The sequence below is a fragment of the Leucoraja erinacea genome, chromosome 1 (genome assembly GCF_028641065.1).
Source record: "Leucoraja erinacea ecotype New England chromosome 1, Leri_hhj_1, whole genome shotgun sequence".
Classification (NCBI taxonomy): Eukaryota; Metazoa; Chordata; class Chondrichthyes; order Rajiformes; family Rajidae; genus Leucoraja; species Leucoraja erinaceus.
In genome coordinates this window covers 162,515,092-162,531,518 of record NC_073377.1, presented here as the reverse complement: position 1 = coordinate 162,531,518, position 16,427 = coordinate 162,515,092, and the positions used below count along the sequence as shown (strand labels likewise).

The window sequence follows — 16,427 nt, the reverse complement described above, 5'->3', positions numbered from 1 at the left end:
CAAAGCTTCACAGCACAGACAATACTTCTAAGCAAATATTCATTTGATTTTAATGAACTTTGTAACATTTGATTCCCTCAGAATGAAACTCGGATGCTTTGAATCTTAGCAAAATCCTTGATTATGGGGTCGGCTTTCATATCCCAAATATGAACCTTTACATCCAATTTATCAAGGTTTGCTTTGTCAGCCTTTGACTGGAGGATGGGAGGCGTTTCATTTAATTATACATGTCTCTGGCAGACGATCCTCCTCTGAAAAGGTAGTCTAATTGACTGCAATGGCCCTCACTTGGACAGCAAGTATTCTGGAGGTGACTGCAGGCAGGATGAAATAAGGAACTGACAGATAGGTTACTCTGAATGTTGGTGGAGGGATCCAGATTATTAATTCAATTAAAGTCATCAGCTGCCTTTGGTAGCCAAGCCAGACTTGGAAGATGGTTTAGATATGAGGCCTCATCATACATAAATTGAGTAGGTGGTTTACACATCCTTTTCATAGCAAATTCATGCAGCGAGCTATAAAACATCACAGAAATTGGACAAACTTCATTTAGTGATAGATTATATTTACCAGAAGATAAAAATATGAATACAGATTAGATAGGCTTCTGCTTCCATTCCCTTAAGTTTGAGGTTCCAAATAAATTTCAAGATCCTCCTTTATGTCTACAAAGCCCTTAACAGGCTTGCCCCCACCTACAACAAAAGTCTGCTTCCCCACCGCAGATCCCTCAGATCGCCCGATTTGGGGTTACTGAACATCCCGCGGTCTAGGCATAAGCTCAGGGGCGACCGAGCCTTTGCGGTTGCAGCTCCTAGACTGTGGAACAGCATCCCTCTTCCCATCAGAACTGCCCCCTCCATCGACTCCTTTAAGTCGAGACTTAAAACTCATCTTTACTCTCAAGCCTTTCTTGACGTTCTCCGAGTGAGGGCTATATGTATGTATTTATGTATGTACTTAATCTATGAACCACTGTTGTATAACGTTAGTACCTCCACCAATGTAAAGCACTTTGGCCAACAAGAGTTGTTTTTTTAAATGTGCTATAGAAATAAAAGTGACTTGACTTGACTTGAGGATCTGACTGAGTGGAAAATCATATCTCACCAATTTGATTGAATCTTTTGATGGGGCGATTGAGGGGACAAGTGCAGTCAACATTATCTGTAACTCAAATTTCACTGCACCAATTGGTGTGACAATAAATGTAACTTGAACTTGGTTAGTAAATTGCAGTTGCAGAAGACACTAAAATAGATGGTATAGAGGACAGTGAAGATTATCTACGATTACCACAAGATCAACTGGGCTAATTTGCCGAGGAATAGCAAATGGAATTTAATTCTGATAAATGTGAGATACTGTGTTTAGGTGGTACAAGCTCAGGCAGGATTTACACAGTAAATTGTAGGATCCTGAGTCTTGTAGAACAGAGAGACTGAGTTCAGGTAAATTGTTCCACAAAGGTGGCATCATTTGATGGATAGGGTGGTGAAGAAAGCATAGGCAGTTTATCTTCATCGATTAGGGTATTAAATTCAGGGACAGTTTCCGGAAGTGGCGGCGCTGCCCTGGCAGCAGCGGCTCGCCTGCAGTCCGTTGGTTTTTACTTTTTTGTATTGTTTTTTTTTCGTTTTTGTATAGTTATGTTCTTGGTTTTTAGGCTGTGTTTATGTGGGGAGGGGGTGAAACGGGGGCTGCTGTCACTCCCTTCGGGGGAATACGACCTTTTTGTCGTATCCCCCTTCTTTGCCTCCGTCTACGCTGAGGCCTAGCGGAGCCGGCGACCTCGGGACTCTGGAGGCAGCTGACAGGACTCGTCCTGGGCTCGCTCCCGGCCCAGCCCGGGATGGAACGGTGCTCCCGTGAGAGCGGCATGGTGAGGGGCTGGAGTGGCCCAGCCCGAGGGAGGAACGGCACTCCCGTCGGAGTGGCCCAGCCCGAGGGAGGAATGGCACTCCCGTTGGAGTGGCCCAGCCCGAGGGAGGAACGGCACTCCCGCTGGAGTGGCCCAGCCCGAGGGTGGAACGGCACTCCCGCTGGAGTGGCCCAGCCCGAGGGTGGAACGGTACTCACGTGAGGGCGATCCACCGGTCCGGGGGCTGGGACGGTGCTCCGGTGGCTGGGACGACGTTCTGGCGGCGGTGTCCAGAGTCCTGGGTTCAGCCGCGGGCCGGCGGCTGCGTGTGCTGGACTGGAGGTGCGGCGGCTTCGACCACCCCGGGCCGCAGTGTTTGAACCGGCCCGTTCTCGGGGTTCGGTGAGCTGCGGGACTGTTTGTACCATCGCCCGGTGGGGAATCGCCTCAGCGCAGAGGGAGAGACTGCAACCCTAAGATTTTTGCCTCCACCACAGTGAGGAGGTGTTTGGAGGACTCACTGTGGTGGAAGTTAATTTGTGTTTATTGTTGTTATTATTGTATCATTGTATGTATGACTGCAGGCACAAAATTTCGTTCAGACCGTAAGGTCTGAATGACAATAAAGGAAATTCAAAACACAGGATTTTGGGATATCATGTGACAGATGTACAAGACGCTGGTGAAGGCTACATTTGGAGTACTGTGTACAGTTCTGGTTGCCCTGTAAGGATGTCAATAAAGGGTGCAAACAGATTTGAGAGGATCTTGCCAGGTCTGGTGGGTTTCAATTATGAGGGACTCGCTCTTCTTTTCCTGGAAAATAGGAGGCTGAGGGGTGACTAAGAGGTAAATAAAATTAGATGAGGTGAACAATCTCACTCTTTCCCCAAGGGTCGGGGAGTTAAAAGCTAGAAAGCTTAGGTTTAAAGATGAGAGGGAATTTAAAAGGGACGCGAGGGAGAATTCTCTCCAAAACATGATGCGCACATGGAACATGTCAGAGCAAGTGGTAGAGGCAGGTACAATGGCATTTAAACAGATATTTAAATAGGTAATATGGATACCTGGTTTTGCAGCTGTATATCTTCCCTGAAGATAACTAATCTGACACATCAGATAAAGAAAGTAACAAGAAAGGAACTGAACGTTAAAGTTGATAGTCAGCAACTTAAGAATGAATATAGGAACTTTCATTTTACATGAAGGGAATGGAAATGCAGAATTTGCTGAAACTGCTGGGATAAATATGGAGATTTCAAGTTAAACATAACTTGAGTTTGGTAGTAGTGGCAAGGTGTATGGAAGTATGATGAGAAAAACAGAACTGAGGTATAGATCAGTCAGGCAACTGGCTAGTCGTTAAAACAACAAGTGCCAGAGGAACTCAGCAAGTTAGGCAACATTTGTGGAGGAAATGGACATGAGGTTGGAAACTGGAAAAGCCTGGGAATAGCAGGCCAGTGAGCCGAACATCTGTGGTTGGAAAGTTACTGGAGTATTCTGAGGGATGAGATATACATACATTTAGATTAACAAGGGTAGATCTGGGCTTGTCAGTGTAGTTGACGAAAGCAGAGCTGTAGACGCTGTATACGCCTTCTTGGCTGCCACTTCAACGTAGTCGGGCCATGGTAATCAGACCATTGGTAATTTTGACTTCAATGAACGACGCTCTCAGCCATTTATCATTTCAATACCATTGATGTTGATTGGGACATGTACCCCACTATGCTCCTTGTTGCCCTGACACCATGATACTAAGTTCTCAATCTCTTTCCCATACACCGTCTGGTCATTGTTCATAATCCACCCCATCATGGTAGTGTTGTCTGCAAACCAGTTAATGGAATAAGAGCCGAATTTGGCTTCAGAGTCTGAGTATATAGTATTCTAGGGTACTGAGAACATATCCTTGTGGAGCAGCGACATCAAGAGCTATTGCGGAAGATGCATAGACAATATTGATTGTGGGTCTGTGGGTCATAAAGTCGAGGATCCAGTATGGACCTGCACTCCTAGATCCGTCTGCGCCACATCACTCCCCAGAGCCCAACTATTCACTGTGTAGATCCTGCTCACGTTACACTTCCCAAAATGCAACACCTCAAATTTCTCTGTATTAAATTCCATCAACCATCCTTCAGCCCACCTGCCTAATCTGGAAAAAAAGTCAAGATATAACGCTTATGGAGTGCAGTTGTTTATTTCTGAACAATTTTGTTTAGCTGCAACATAGGAAATAGTAACAAATACAAACAGAAACAAACTCCAATTACTATCACCACCTTACTCAGAAGGTAGTTCATTAAGGCATAATTATTCTTGAAATTATTGGAAATATAATTATAAACAAAGATATCAACTGCTTACAGTTTTAAAGGCTCATAACAATGGCACTGGTGAGCTTAATTTTCAGTTAATCCAAATTCCTCATGTCAGGATGCATAGTGGGGTACATGTCCCCAATATGCATCCGTTTGAATACGTTTATTCTGACCAAGACAAACTGAAGATTTACAGTAATAGAACTACTCAACTTCAAAATACTTTTGTAACTGACAATAATTCCACATAACAAATATTCAAAAATATATATATTTCTGCTCACTACATAGTCAACAACTTGACCACCTTGTTGGCCTGTCCTTTGGTGTTTATTACTGATTCTGTCACACACAACTGTCTCATCCATATACAATTGGGCTCTGCAGGTCACTGGATTGTTCATTGATCCTATAGCAGCTCCATTTAATTGCATTTTTAAGAGTCAACATGTTTATTACTTGGCTTAATAACTTGAGACCTGAACCATCAGTTCTTCCAAATTGCTCAGATTAAGAAATTGGTAGTTCCACATGGTAGGTTTTCAATCAAATTATACTTTTTAGAAGTTGCTCCCACTTGTTTCCAAATCCATAAAAAAGAAAACTAAAGAAAGGAATCTGGGGGGGAAATAAAGTGTAGAACAGATTAAAAGTATAAATCAAAGCAAAAAAAAACAAACAAGATTAAATAAAACATTGTGTAGTTTTAGATTCAGCTATAGGTCACAGAAAAAGACGATTCTCTTCGAACTCTAGGTACTACTTCTAGCTATCAGTTAAAATACAAAGGCAGACACTGGTAATAATCAGGTGAAGCTTAGCCAGGATATTTAAATGTTGAGTATTCAAATGCAAGCATTAATTAATTATTGCACTATCTTTGGTGAGAAAAGATCATTTTATGGTTGGAGAATAAAACCTAACTATGAATGCAGGTCCGTTTGCAATTCAATTTTTTGATGTAATCTCACTTGTTTGAGGATCTTTAACAGTTGATTTTGATTGAAAGCAAAGATCAATATTATCCTGGTATATCAAGTAGTGGGACTCCTTTTGATTTTCCCCAACTGCAGTGAATGAAAGTGGAGCAGGGAGATGGTATGCATCACCTGAAAAATGCCTAGTTGACAGTTGAGAATCGGGAAAACAATTAGCATGACCCAACTTTTAAACCACCGTCTAACAAAGCAAGCAAACGAAACACTGGAAACTGATGGGGGGGTCTGCCTTAAATTGCATTTTACATTTACAAATACACAGCAGTGTTGACAATGCCTTGACTATTAACCCCCACCTCCAAACCCCCTTCCCTGCAACCCAAACCCGTTTACAGTTAGCTGGCTCAATCTGAAAAGTGGTCAATTTAACATCTTTTCAGATCTGGCAAGCTATATTTAGATTAATCATTCACCTCATTCTTATAATACTATTGTGAATCTCACTGGGATTAGGAACTCGGTTGAAGATATGCTCAATTTTTTATCTCTGACACATTTTAGTAAAACCTTGCTGTGATGGTAGTTAATCTAAACAAGTCTGCATGCAAATTACTGTTGGACAGAAATTGAAAGTTGCACCTTTCTATTGTGGCAGAAAAGTCAGGTTATTTATTCCTTGCCACCAATTCATGCCGAGATACCATGAACCACAATCCAAAGCACTCAAATCATAAGGACGCTGACATTATTACAAATATTAATGCCGTGAATCTTGTTTTTAGTTCCATTAATATTAAAGAGATGAAAAGCAATTCAAAGATTTTATAGATTTAATTGGTTATATTCTGAATAATGGCCTTCAAAATGCACAATAAGTAATCAAATGCGCCCATGGAGTATTTTATGGACTGGAGTAAGAACAATTGCATCAATGAACTTATTAATCTTCTCCATTCCTTATTAAAGATCTCAATATGTATGGACTATCGCAGTTTTAACAGGATAACAAATCTTGTAATAGCATTTCCATACCATCACTGCTGAATACTTTATCTCCCTTTCAGGGGAGGTATGGAAAGATAAATTGACAGAAGAAATTAAATGTAAAGCTGTACGAGTGTCAAGGCCGAATTGAGTGACAGAATTTGGATCTAATTCTAGATATTCTCTATGCAAGGAACACCTTGTCGTGAGTGTCAAAAAGGAAGCCAGGCTCTTTCTCATTGTACAAACATGGTTCATTTGGTTATCACTTGAATAGTAAAGCTAACTATAAGTTTATTGAAGACTTGCTCAAAAGTAAAAAGTTATCCATTACTCATGTTAGATCGTGGAGAAAAATAACTTCCTGGCACGAGAATCATATACATTTTCTGCCATAATCATTCTTATGTACAGAATTCTGTCTGATTTAACCAATGCAATTTCGTAAGTAATTGAGTGTCCTGCTTAAAGTTCTAATTATCAGTTAATTGAGGCATACCATGTAATTCTCCTAACAACTATTTCAACGTTAACAATGAATCAAATAGGTTTTACTTATGCAATAGCCTATTTCACAATCAATAATAGAAATTCCCCCAATATTATCTATCATAACACTACTTTTCTAAGATGAAGATGGTGTTGATCATCAATCTGCTTTTGAAAAGCAGCAAGTAGACTATAAATAGGAACCTGCTTATTGATAAAAGTGTTTGAATAGTTACAACATTGGTTATGTGATTGAACATATGGTCTGGGGGAAATTCAAGCATGTGACATTACGAATTGTACAGTTGTTCTCTGCCCATTATTTCACAAAATAAAATCTACTGGAATTTCTTCAAGAAGACAGTATGCAGCAGTATCCTGATGATAAACATAGAGATTGTGCATTAGTATTCAAAGTCAAAACTTTTTCTCAGCATTTTTCCTCATTGTAGCAATGTTACAAAATTTTGAGATTTAAAAAATCAAGTCTGTAATTTATCCCATCAGATAAAGCATAAAAAGAAGTTTAATTTGACACCTAATTCACTTTCATATCTCAAGTATTTAAAAAGTTATGGCCATTTTCATACTCGGAAATTAGCATCTTGTTCCCTATTGATTTTCTATGGACATAACAAAAAAGCTGTGATCATGGACAGTCAAAAGCCCATAACCTTCTTAAAAATTAAGAGAACTGAATGAAATTTTCAGTTATCGTAGATTGAACCATTCTGAAACAAATATAAAATAATCTTACTTGGATGACCTGAAATTAAAACATATAATTAGTTAGTTACCCAAGTGTAGCTAATTTCAAACTTCAATTACTAGATCTAAACATCTATCCATTTCTTAATAAATGATTAACATTTTTAAATAGCCCAAATGTCCAAATAATATTCATAAATAATTCTCAATAAAACATGATTTTGAAATCTCATTTACATTAATTTATAGGCCAAATGGAAGGAATTTAGTGTTCAATTGCTGTAACTTAAAGTCCATTTTAAATCAGCTTTCTAGTGGGATCCTGTGAACGCGCTGGTTTAGAACGTTCACATTGCGGTAGATTTGTGCCTCAAATGCCCAGAAAAATACTGCGGGATATAATGGGGCCAAAATGAGCTACTCGCAATAGTAAACTTTGTATAAAGGGTTCTAAAGAAGCCCTTTTTAATGTAAAAATAAGGTACATACCTTTAATTGTTTGCTTTATAAAACCCTGGGGCTGCGAGAGGTCGCGGGTTTAGAGAGTGATTTTTAAACTACTATAACTATTATACAAGGCCATAAAAACTAATATTACCTTTTGCGACGGGGTCTTTCAGCGATTTTTCGTTAATGATTTACTAGGCTGAACATTTTCGATTGCAACAGCCTAGTAAAAATCACGTTTTAAACCCGCCCCCTCAAAACAGCGCCAAAATCACACACACGGGCTGGGGCAGATTTTCAACGACGCTTCAGGTAGGTTTTGCAACATACCTACTCATTGCATATGAAACACTTCTGCATTTGCATTCTTGGCCAGCCAGGTACCAAAACCATGATGCTCCAGTGATGATTTGAGTAGAGCTTTAGCTTCTTGATATGCTTTTGACATCATCTAGAAAGTATGAAAAATTAAAGTAGGTAAACATTAATACAGGGAATCTGAACCAACAATGGAAAATGCACAGCATGCTATGATATTAACTTGGATTTCTGTCCCATATACAGACTATTCTACTGCGCATGTCTAGTGTCTTCAATGTTTTCTAGTGTCTTCAAACAAATGTTTTAAAAAATGCAGCTACTCGGCAATCATTTTTAAATCAATTATTTAAAAAATATTAATCATACTGAATATCCAATTTCAATGAAGTGGAAACCAAAAACAAAATTAAGACCCGAGAAAGCAAACACCAACAGACAGCCTAAAGTAGTTTGCATTATACAAATACAAACAATATCTTCAAAGCACAGATATGAATTGAATACACAAATTGCTGGTATATCTCAGTGGGCCAGGCAGCATCTTTGGAAAACATGGATAGATGACTGGAGGTGGGGGGGAGTTGCAAGAAAGGAGGGGCAGGAAAGAGCCTGCCAGATAGTAGGTTGATAGAGGAGGGTTTCTTGATAGGCAGATGATTGGACAAAGGTCAGAGATGAAAAGACAGAAGATGCGAGGCAAAAGGATTGAAGAGTTGCAAATTGTGAAGCTAGTAGGAGGAATATATAAACAATAGGTGCAGGAGTAGGCCATTCAGCCCTTCGAGCCAGCATATAGGTGGAATGGGAGGAGTCAAATAGGTGCGAGTCCAGATGGGGCACATGGGGAGAGGGGCAGGGTTATATAGTTACCTAAAATGAGTGAATTCAGTGTTCATACCATTCAATTGTAAGCTACCCAAGTAGAATATAAAGTGTTCTTCTCATTTGCATGTGGCTTCACCGTGGAAATGGAGGAGGCGGAGGTCAGAAAAGTCAGCATTGGAATGGGAAGAGTTATAATGGTTAACAATGAGGAGATTCAATAGGCCTTGGCTGACTGAGCATCAGTGTTTGGCAAATCCATCGATGCTTGGTCTTGCCGATGTACAGGAGACTATCATCGGAACACCAGGTGCAGTAGAATAGGTTAGAGGACATGCACGTCAACCTCTGATTCACCTGGAAGGACTGTTTTTCAGCAGCAGGAACTGGGAGACTAGTCAGCATCGAGGGAAAGATGAACGGAGCAAAGTACAGAGAGATCCTTGGTGAAAACCTGCTCCAGTGTTCTGGACCTCAGATTGGGGCAGAGGTTCACCTTCCAACAGGACAATGACCCTAAGCACACAGCCAAGACAAAGCAGGAGTGGCTTCGTGACAAGTCTGTGAATGTCCTTGAGTGGCCCAGCCAGAGCCCCAACTTGAACCCGATCGGACATCTCCGGAGGGACCTGAAAATAGCTGTGCATCGACGCTCCCCATCCAACCTGACAGAGCTTGAAAGGATCTACAGAGAAGAATGGGAGAAATTACCCAAATATAGGTGTGCCAAGCTTGTAGCGTCATACCAAAGAAGACTTGAGGCTGTAATCGCTGTCAAAGGTGCCTCAACAAAGTACCGAGTGAAGGGTCTGAATACGTATTTAAATGTGATATTTCAGTTATTTTTAATTACATTGCAAAAATTTCTAAACACCTGTTTTTGCTTTTTTATTATGGGGTATAGATGGATGATAACAAAATGAACTGAATCCATTTTAGAATAAGGCGGTAATGTAACAAAATGTGGAAAAAGTACAAAATACTTCAGAAGGGGAGGGCTGCAACAAGGTAAGTACTCCATCGTGAGTCTAAGCATTCCATTCAAACTAAATGTTGACACCAAATGCTGGAGTATTTAGAAACTCAGTGGGTCAGGCAGCATCCTGGGAGGACAAAGCGTTGTCCTTTCTCCCACCCCTGCAATCAGTCTGATGAAGGGTCTGAAAACATCTCCTATCCATGTTCTCCAGGGATGCTGCCTGTCCTGCTGAGTTATCCAAGGATTTGGGGTCTTTCCTTGGTAAATCAGCATCTGCAGTTCTGTTTTTAAACTCAAAGGGTTGATAAGAGTGAAATAATACTCTAATTATAGCATTTCCCACTATCAGGAAAAGAAACCAGTTGTTAATGAAATCAAATTACAAATCATAAATGTCAGGCAACTGAACATTGCAATACGAAGTGTCTAACAATCCAAAGTATTTCATCTTTGTGATTTGGGCATGATGCACCCAGAGATGGATTTTGATTGTAATCGGGCAAATGTTGAATACTATAAGCATCATACAACACAAAGTTGTTAAAGCATCACCAACATTTGAGCCTTGTCAATGAAAGTAGTCGTCAGAACCGAGTTAACGTTTTAAAAATGGTGTTAGACGGGGTATGGATGTGTATCTAGAAACAAAATTAATTTTTATCTTAGAAATCCCCACTAACTCTCTAACCAAGACAGAAGGGTAGCTGAGCTGTCAAGAAGTCACCAGGAATGTACTCCATTGCTATTTCACCCGAGTTGTTAATGAAATGCAGAGAACTCCAGTTCTTAACTATGAATCCCTACATAACATTTTGTAATTATCAGCTGAAGAAAATGTATTAATATGCTAATCACATTAAATTTCCTTAAAACAAAAACCTCAGACTTTAATTTCTTTAAGTGCATGAGGAATTGTACATAGAGGTGCACTTTCAACTGCAATTGGGGGGATGGGAATGCTTACCTAGCCTCGCTATAAATAAATCAAAATCTCAGATCTAATTGCAGCAGCTACTTACATTCAGTTAAGACAGCCATTTCTACTCCAGAAAGTTTAGCCTAACTTTCGAAATAACTTGCAGTGATGAAATGCAACAATTCTGAACAAAAGCGAACATTTATTTCCTCAAACAGAAGGTAACTTTACCTTAGCTGCGTGATACGTTGGAACTGCTGATAGATCTTCTCGACTTGCTTCTTTAGCAACAAGATAGAAGCGACTGAGCATAGCTGCTTTGCATAAACGACTGGTCATGGAGGTACCGCTTTTAAATGGTGAGCTTAAAAACAAATGACACTTTTTCATCTGTTGTTAAATTAACAATAAACATTATACACCACAAAAAATGAACCTTAGGAATCATGGAATAACATCCCACTGCTATGAGGGTACCTAATGGGGATTGGATCACACTCTTCACACACAGCAACAGAACACCTGTCAATGGTTGCATTCTGATCCGCTAGGCACTCCGAGAAGCATCATTTATTCATTATTACCGTTTGCCCTTATCACAGCAGTCGAAAGATTCTATTCACCTAGCACCTTCCACTGGTGCGCAAGTAATACTACAGAAAGGAATAGACTTCTGCATCTCAATGCATGGTAACACTAAGATACAAACCAGATGTTGGGTGCTGCAGCTCCTCCATCCCAAAAATATGCAGGTCGGCAGGTGAATGGGCCATTCTAAATTGCCCTACGATCGAGATAAATGTTGAGATTATGGGGAAGTTCAGAATGTGGGAATGAAAAATGTAACATTAATGTAGGATGAGTGTAAATGGGTGGTGATGGTTGGCATACATTTAGTTGGTTAGAGGACCCATGTATTTGCTGTATCTCCCTAATAAAGATATTGACATTGAGAGTTGAGCAGGATAAATAGGGGCTGTAATTTAATGTTCACACACAAGGATTTAGATGAAGAAATATATTGATTAAACAGACAAAGTTGATGGCAATGCATGTTTTTTGTTCGGTAGTTTGATCTGCAAGAGATGCTAACTTAAATGTAGTAGACCCCTCCTCAATTCTTGAAAAGCTTTTAGTTGGGTGACTGGAGCTTTCCAAATTGGTCAAGAAATACACATGCTAAATGTAGTTACACACGTTTGGAGCAGCAGTCGATAAGGCCACCCAAACTGCACAAATCATCAGAAGGCTTCTCCTACCAAAGATATACTTCAATTTGCCCATCGCCATAGCAGATCAACAGCAAATGCCATCCGACTGGCTCGCAAGTCTGCTCTGGATTTTGGATAACGGGAATATTTACATCACGCTGCTGTTCATGGCATGCAGCTCAGTGTTCAACACCATCATCCCTGCAAATTCATCACCAAACTCTAAGACCAGGGGCTCTGCACTTCCCTTTACAACTGGATCCTTAACTTCCTCATCAGCGGGTCTCAATCATTACGCATCGGTAACATCTCCTCCCCATTGACTACAAACACAGGTGCACTGTCTTCTGCTCTACTCCCTTTACACCCATGTCCGTGTGACTAATCACAGCTCCAATCCCATGTATGTATTTGCCAATGACACCATTGTGGTTGGACAAATCACAGGTGGTGGTGAATCAGCGTACAGGAGATAGAACTGGTGGAGTGGTGCCACAACAACCACCTTTCGCCCAATGTCAACAAGACCAAAGAATTGATCGTTAATTTCGGAAAGGGCGCCAGGAAACCACTCGCCAGTTTTTATTGGTGGGTCAGTAAGGGAGAGGTAGCAGCTTCAAATTCCTCGCACTCACACTAACATCTCAGGTAAATGGTCCGGGACCCAGTGCATAGGTGCAAAGATGAATGTGGTGAGCTTATGCCTCTAATTTCTTCTGCATGTCACTAAATAATTTAACAAATCTCTACAGATTACTGAAGTAAGTATCCTAACTGGTTGCATCATGGTGGGATATGGCAATTTCAACGCACTCCAATGCAGGAGCCTGCAGAAAGCGACGGACTCAACCTGATTTATCACGGGCAGTCTGCCTCTCCATCCAAAACATATGTATGAGGCGATGCCTCAAGAAGGTGGCATCTATCATCAAAAATTTCCCCCAACTCTTCTCTTGTCCTCCTGTTCCACCATTGAATGTACTCTTCTCACTGCTACCATCAGGCAGAAGGTACAGAAGCCCGAAGTCCACACCACCAGGTTCAAGTACAACTACTTTCCTACGCTATCAGGTTATTGAACCAATCGACAGAAGCCTAATCTCGACAATGGAACTCTATGGCCTATCTCTTGCACTATTAATGTACTTTTATTTTTCTAATTATGTTTGTGCACTAATGTCTTGTTTTTGCAGTTTTCTTTCTTTTAGAATTTGATGTGCAATTTATGTATATATTTTTTTCTGAATGTATGTGCCTGTGATGCTTCTGTAAGCAAGATTGTACCTCACTGTCATCATCATCGACGGACACTCGAAACGCCTGTGCGTGACTTTGTTTAACGTGGGGAGACTGGTGCACAGACAACCACCCCATGGCCGTTGACAGATCTGGGTCAGAATCCAGTGGCATGGAGTCCAAGACAACCGGTGAACCTTTTCTGCTACAGCCTTCGTCCGCCTTCCCAGCCGTTGTGACGCTCGTACTAAAGTCAGCCATCGTACTCCGCCTGTTCCACCATTGAGGTCTTGGTCGGATTGCTCTTTGTCAGAGACCTCCCCCTCGACCTTACCGCCATGGGTGACACTACCAGGAGCATAGCTCCAGACAGCAGCGCTCTCAGGATCTCAGGAGCACACAAGCTTCTCCACCACAACAAGGTCCTTGAAACGCTGAATAAAGAATCGATCAAAAGCAGAGTATAAAAATATAACAGCTGGAGGTTTGCAATATAGTTGGGGATAGGCCAGATGACAGAAGACAATCAATTAGTCAGAGACTTTTTAGAAATTGAGAGGAAAAGAGATGACCTCTGACTCACGGTATGTTTCTCAAGAGATTAAATAATTTTGCTATAAATTATTGGGAAAAAAAATCTATTTAAGGATTATATATGAGGATGATACACAAAAAAAGCTGGAGAAACTCAGCGGGTGCAGCTGCATCTATGGAGCGAAGGAAATAGGCAACGTTTCTCCAGCTTTTTTGTGTACCTTCGATTTTCCAGTATCTGCAGTTCCTTCTCAAACCTTTTATATATGAGGATGTTGCCAGGACTCGATGGCCTCATCTAAAGGGAGAGGTTGAGCAGGCTAGGACTATTCCTTGGAGCGCAGGAGGATGAGGGGAAATCTTACAGAGGTGTGTAAAATCATGAGAAGTATAGATCAGGTAGATGCACACTCATGCCCAGATTAGGGAATCGAGAACCAGAGGACATAGGTTTAAGGTGAGGGGGGAAAGATTTAATAGGAATCTGAGGGGTAACTTTTTCACACAAAGGGTGGTAGGTGTATGGAATGAGTTGCCAGAGTAGGTAGATGAGGCACATTATATCACAATATTTAAGACAGGTACATGGATAGGAAGGGTTTAGAGGGATATGGGCTAAACGCAGGACAAGTGAAGATGGGACATGTTGGCTGGTGTGGGCAAGTTGGGCCAAAGGGTCTGATTTCATGCTGTTGGACTCTATGACCCTATCTAGTACATTTGAGAACAGCATACTTAATTTAAAATTTAGCAAGCTGAAGTGTTCCGTTCCAGTGAAATTTGTTACATTGAAGATAATTCACACTGAAATGGAATAATTTACACATGTAAATGTATTACTAATGGTACTTTACCTTTCAGCAATCTTTCCTGCTGCACCATTCACCACTTCTATTAACCCATCTGACTGAGACCAATTCAGGCTGAGAGATTTATAAACAGCATTTGACTGGCAAGGAAAAGCAGCCTCTGTAAGGCTTATATGTGGTTTGCTGACAATATAGAAATCTGGGAGTTTTGAAGTTAGCGAATCATCGATACGATGTTTAATTGCAACCTCAACTCCTCGTGTGTCCAAACAGCTGTCATCACCTGGAAGATTAAAATATTATTTTACAAACATTGAAGGATGAATAGAATTTACTGTTAAATGTTCTTACAGGCAGGGTACAAAGCACACCACTAATAAAGTTACACCAAATTTATTGTCTGACATGCCAACAGCTAGTCAAACAAAAGGCAGTGAACAGAAAATGTTACCAGGTGCGGGATTCAGAAATCCATCACTTGTACCAAAACAAAAGTTGGTATCTTTTCAGTAGGTAAAGCCGGGTAAACTCAACGGGTGAGGCAGCATCTACGAAGCAAAGGAAATAGGCAACGTTTCGGGTAAAGACCCTTCTTCTTTGGAGGCGCAGGCAAGTCCCGAGAAAGCAAACGTGGCTGTGGTACTGGGTGTGGGTTAGGATGTGGTCGTAGTTGGAGGGAAGGGGGAAATCAGAAGGGGGCAGTGAGAGAGGAGGTTGTTAAACTGTCTTCGGAGGGAGGAGAACTTCTTCAAAGTAGGCATACAACCTTGAGGAGATTTTGCAGTGGAGCAGACAAAATGTTTAAGAAGGAACTCCAGATGCTGGAAAATCAAAGGTAGACAAAAATGTTGGAGAAACTCAGCGGGTGAGGCAGCATCTATGGAGCGAAGGAAATAGGCAACGTTTCGGGTCGAGACCCTTCTTCTTTTGTCTACCTTCGATTTTCCAGCATCTGCAGTTCCTTCTTAAACAAAAAGTTCAATGTGTGTATACACACGCACACACACAACAAACAAAAAAAAAAATAATAGTGCAATAATAATAATACAACTACCGTATTTCCCAGCAAAGACGATGCTATTTTTTTTACCCAAAAATAAGGCACGAAAATGTACCGCCGTCTTGGAGGCCGAAGGTTAGGTTGTTAGCCAAGAAAGATAGACTTGGGTATCCCTCAGTACAGCAACATCAAGAACGATGTTGCTGTAGGCTGTACTGAGGGATAACCAAGTCTATCTATCATTGTTGGCAGCTGATAGGAAGCGGCTCTAAGAGGACAGCGCTGCGGGGGGGGGGGGGGGGGGGGGGGGGGGGGGGGGGGGGGGGGGGGGGGGGGGGGGGGGGGGGGGGGGGGGGGGGGGGGGGGGGGGGGGGGGGGGAGTTCCTTTTGCAGCGTGCCTGGGTCAGCACTGACAGGAGAGTTGAGGAGGGGGTCGGCATCATGCCAGCATCTCACTTATTCACCGCGCCTTAAATTCCGACTGCCGCCATGGAGGGAAGTAGCTCATGTGGCTGCGAGCGGCCAGTGGAGCTTACTCCGGTGTCAGTGCGATCAAGTAACCAATTGAGGTCACTCACGCTGACACAGGAGTAAGCTCCACCGCCCACTGTCCTGTTATTTATCGCCCGCTGACCCGCTCTATCTTTGCTCTTGAAAGACACGAACCAGGCGGTTAATGCCATGCAGCATCACCCAGCGCAGCAGGTGAGGCCATGTCCTGCTCCCGGCGGCAGTCGGAATTTAAGGATTTGCGGGAAGCGGCTGACATGAGCGGCAGGAGAGAGGTGTTCAAACAGAGAGCACTGCCAGAAGTGAGCAGGCCGGCAGAATGCGCTGAG

At 41.7% G+C, this 16,427-nt stretch overlaps 1 protein-coding gene across 4 annotated transcripts in view; it reads right to left on the bottom strand.

The window, feature by feature from the left end:
* Positions 1-2,893: 2,893 nt before the first annotated feature.
* adad1 (adenosine deaminase domain containing 1 (testis-specific)) overlaps positions 2,894-16,427 on the bottom strand; it is a 65,133-nt gene continuing 51,599 nt past the window's right edge. The window contains exons 10-13 of one of the 4 annotated variants that reach the window (XM_055647219.1): positions 14,634-14,871; positions 11,030-11,162; positions 8,091-8,211; positions 2,894-6,983 (exon numbers count right to left, since the gene is read on the bottom strand). In XM_055647219.1, the coding sequence (XP_055503194.1) occupies positions 8,095-8,211; positions 11,030-11,162; positions 14,634-14,871 (488 nt within the window). In that variant the 3' untranslated portion in view covers positions 2,894-6,983; positions 8,091-8,094. The remainder of the gene's footprint in view (positions 6,984-8,090; positions 8,212-11,029; positions 11,163-14,633; positions 14,872-16,427) is intronic. The other 3 variants (XM_055647239.1, XM_055647227.1, XM_055647208.1) reach the window with 3 other exon arrangements.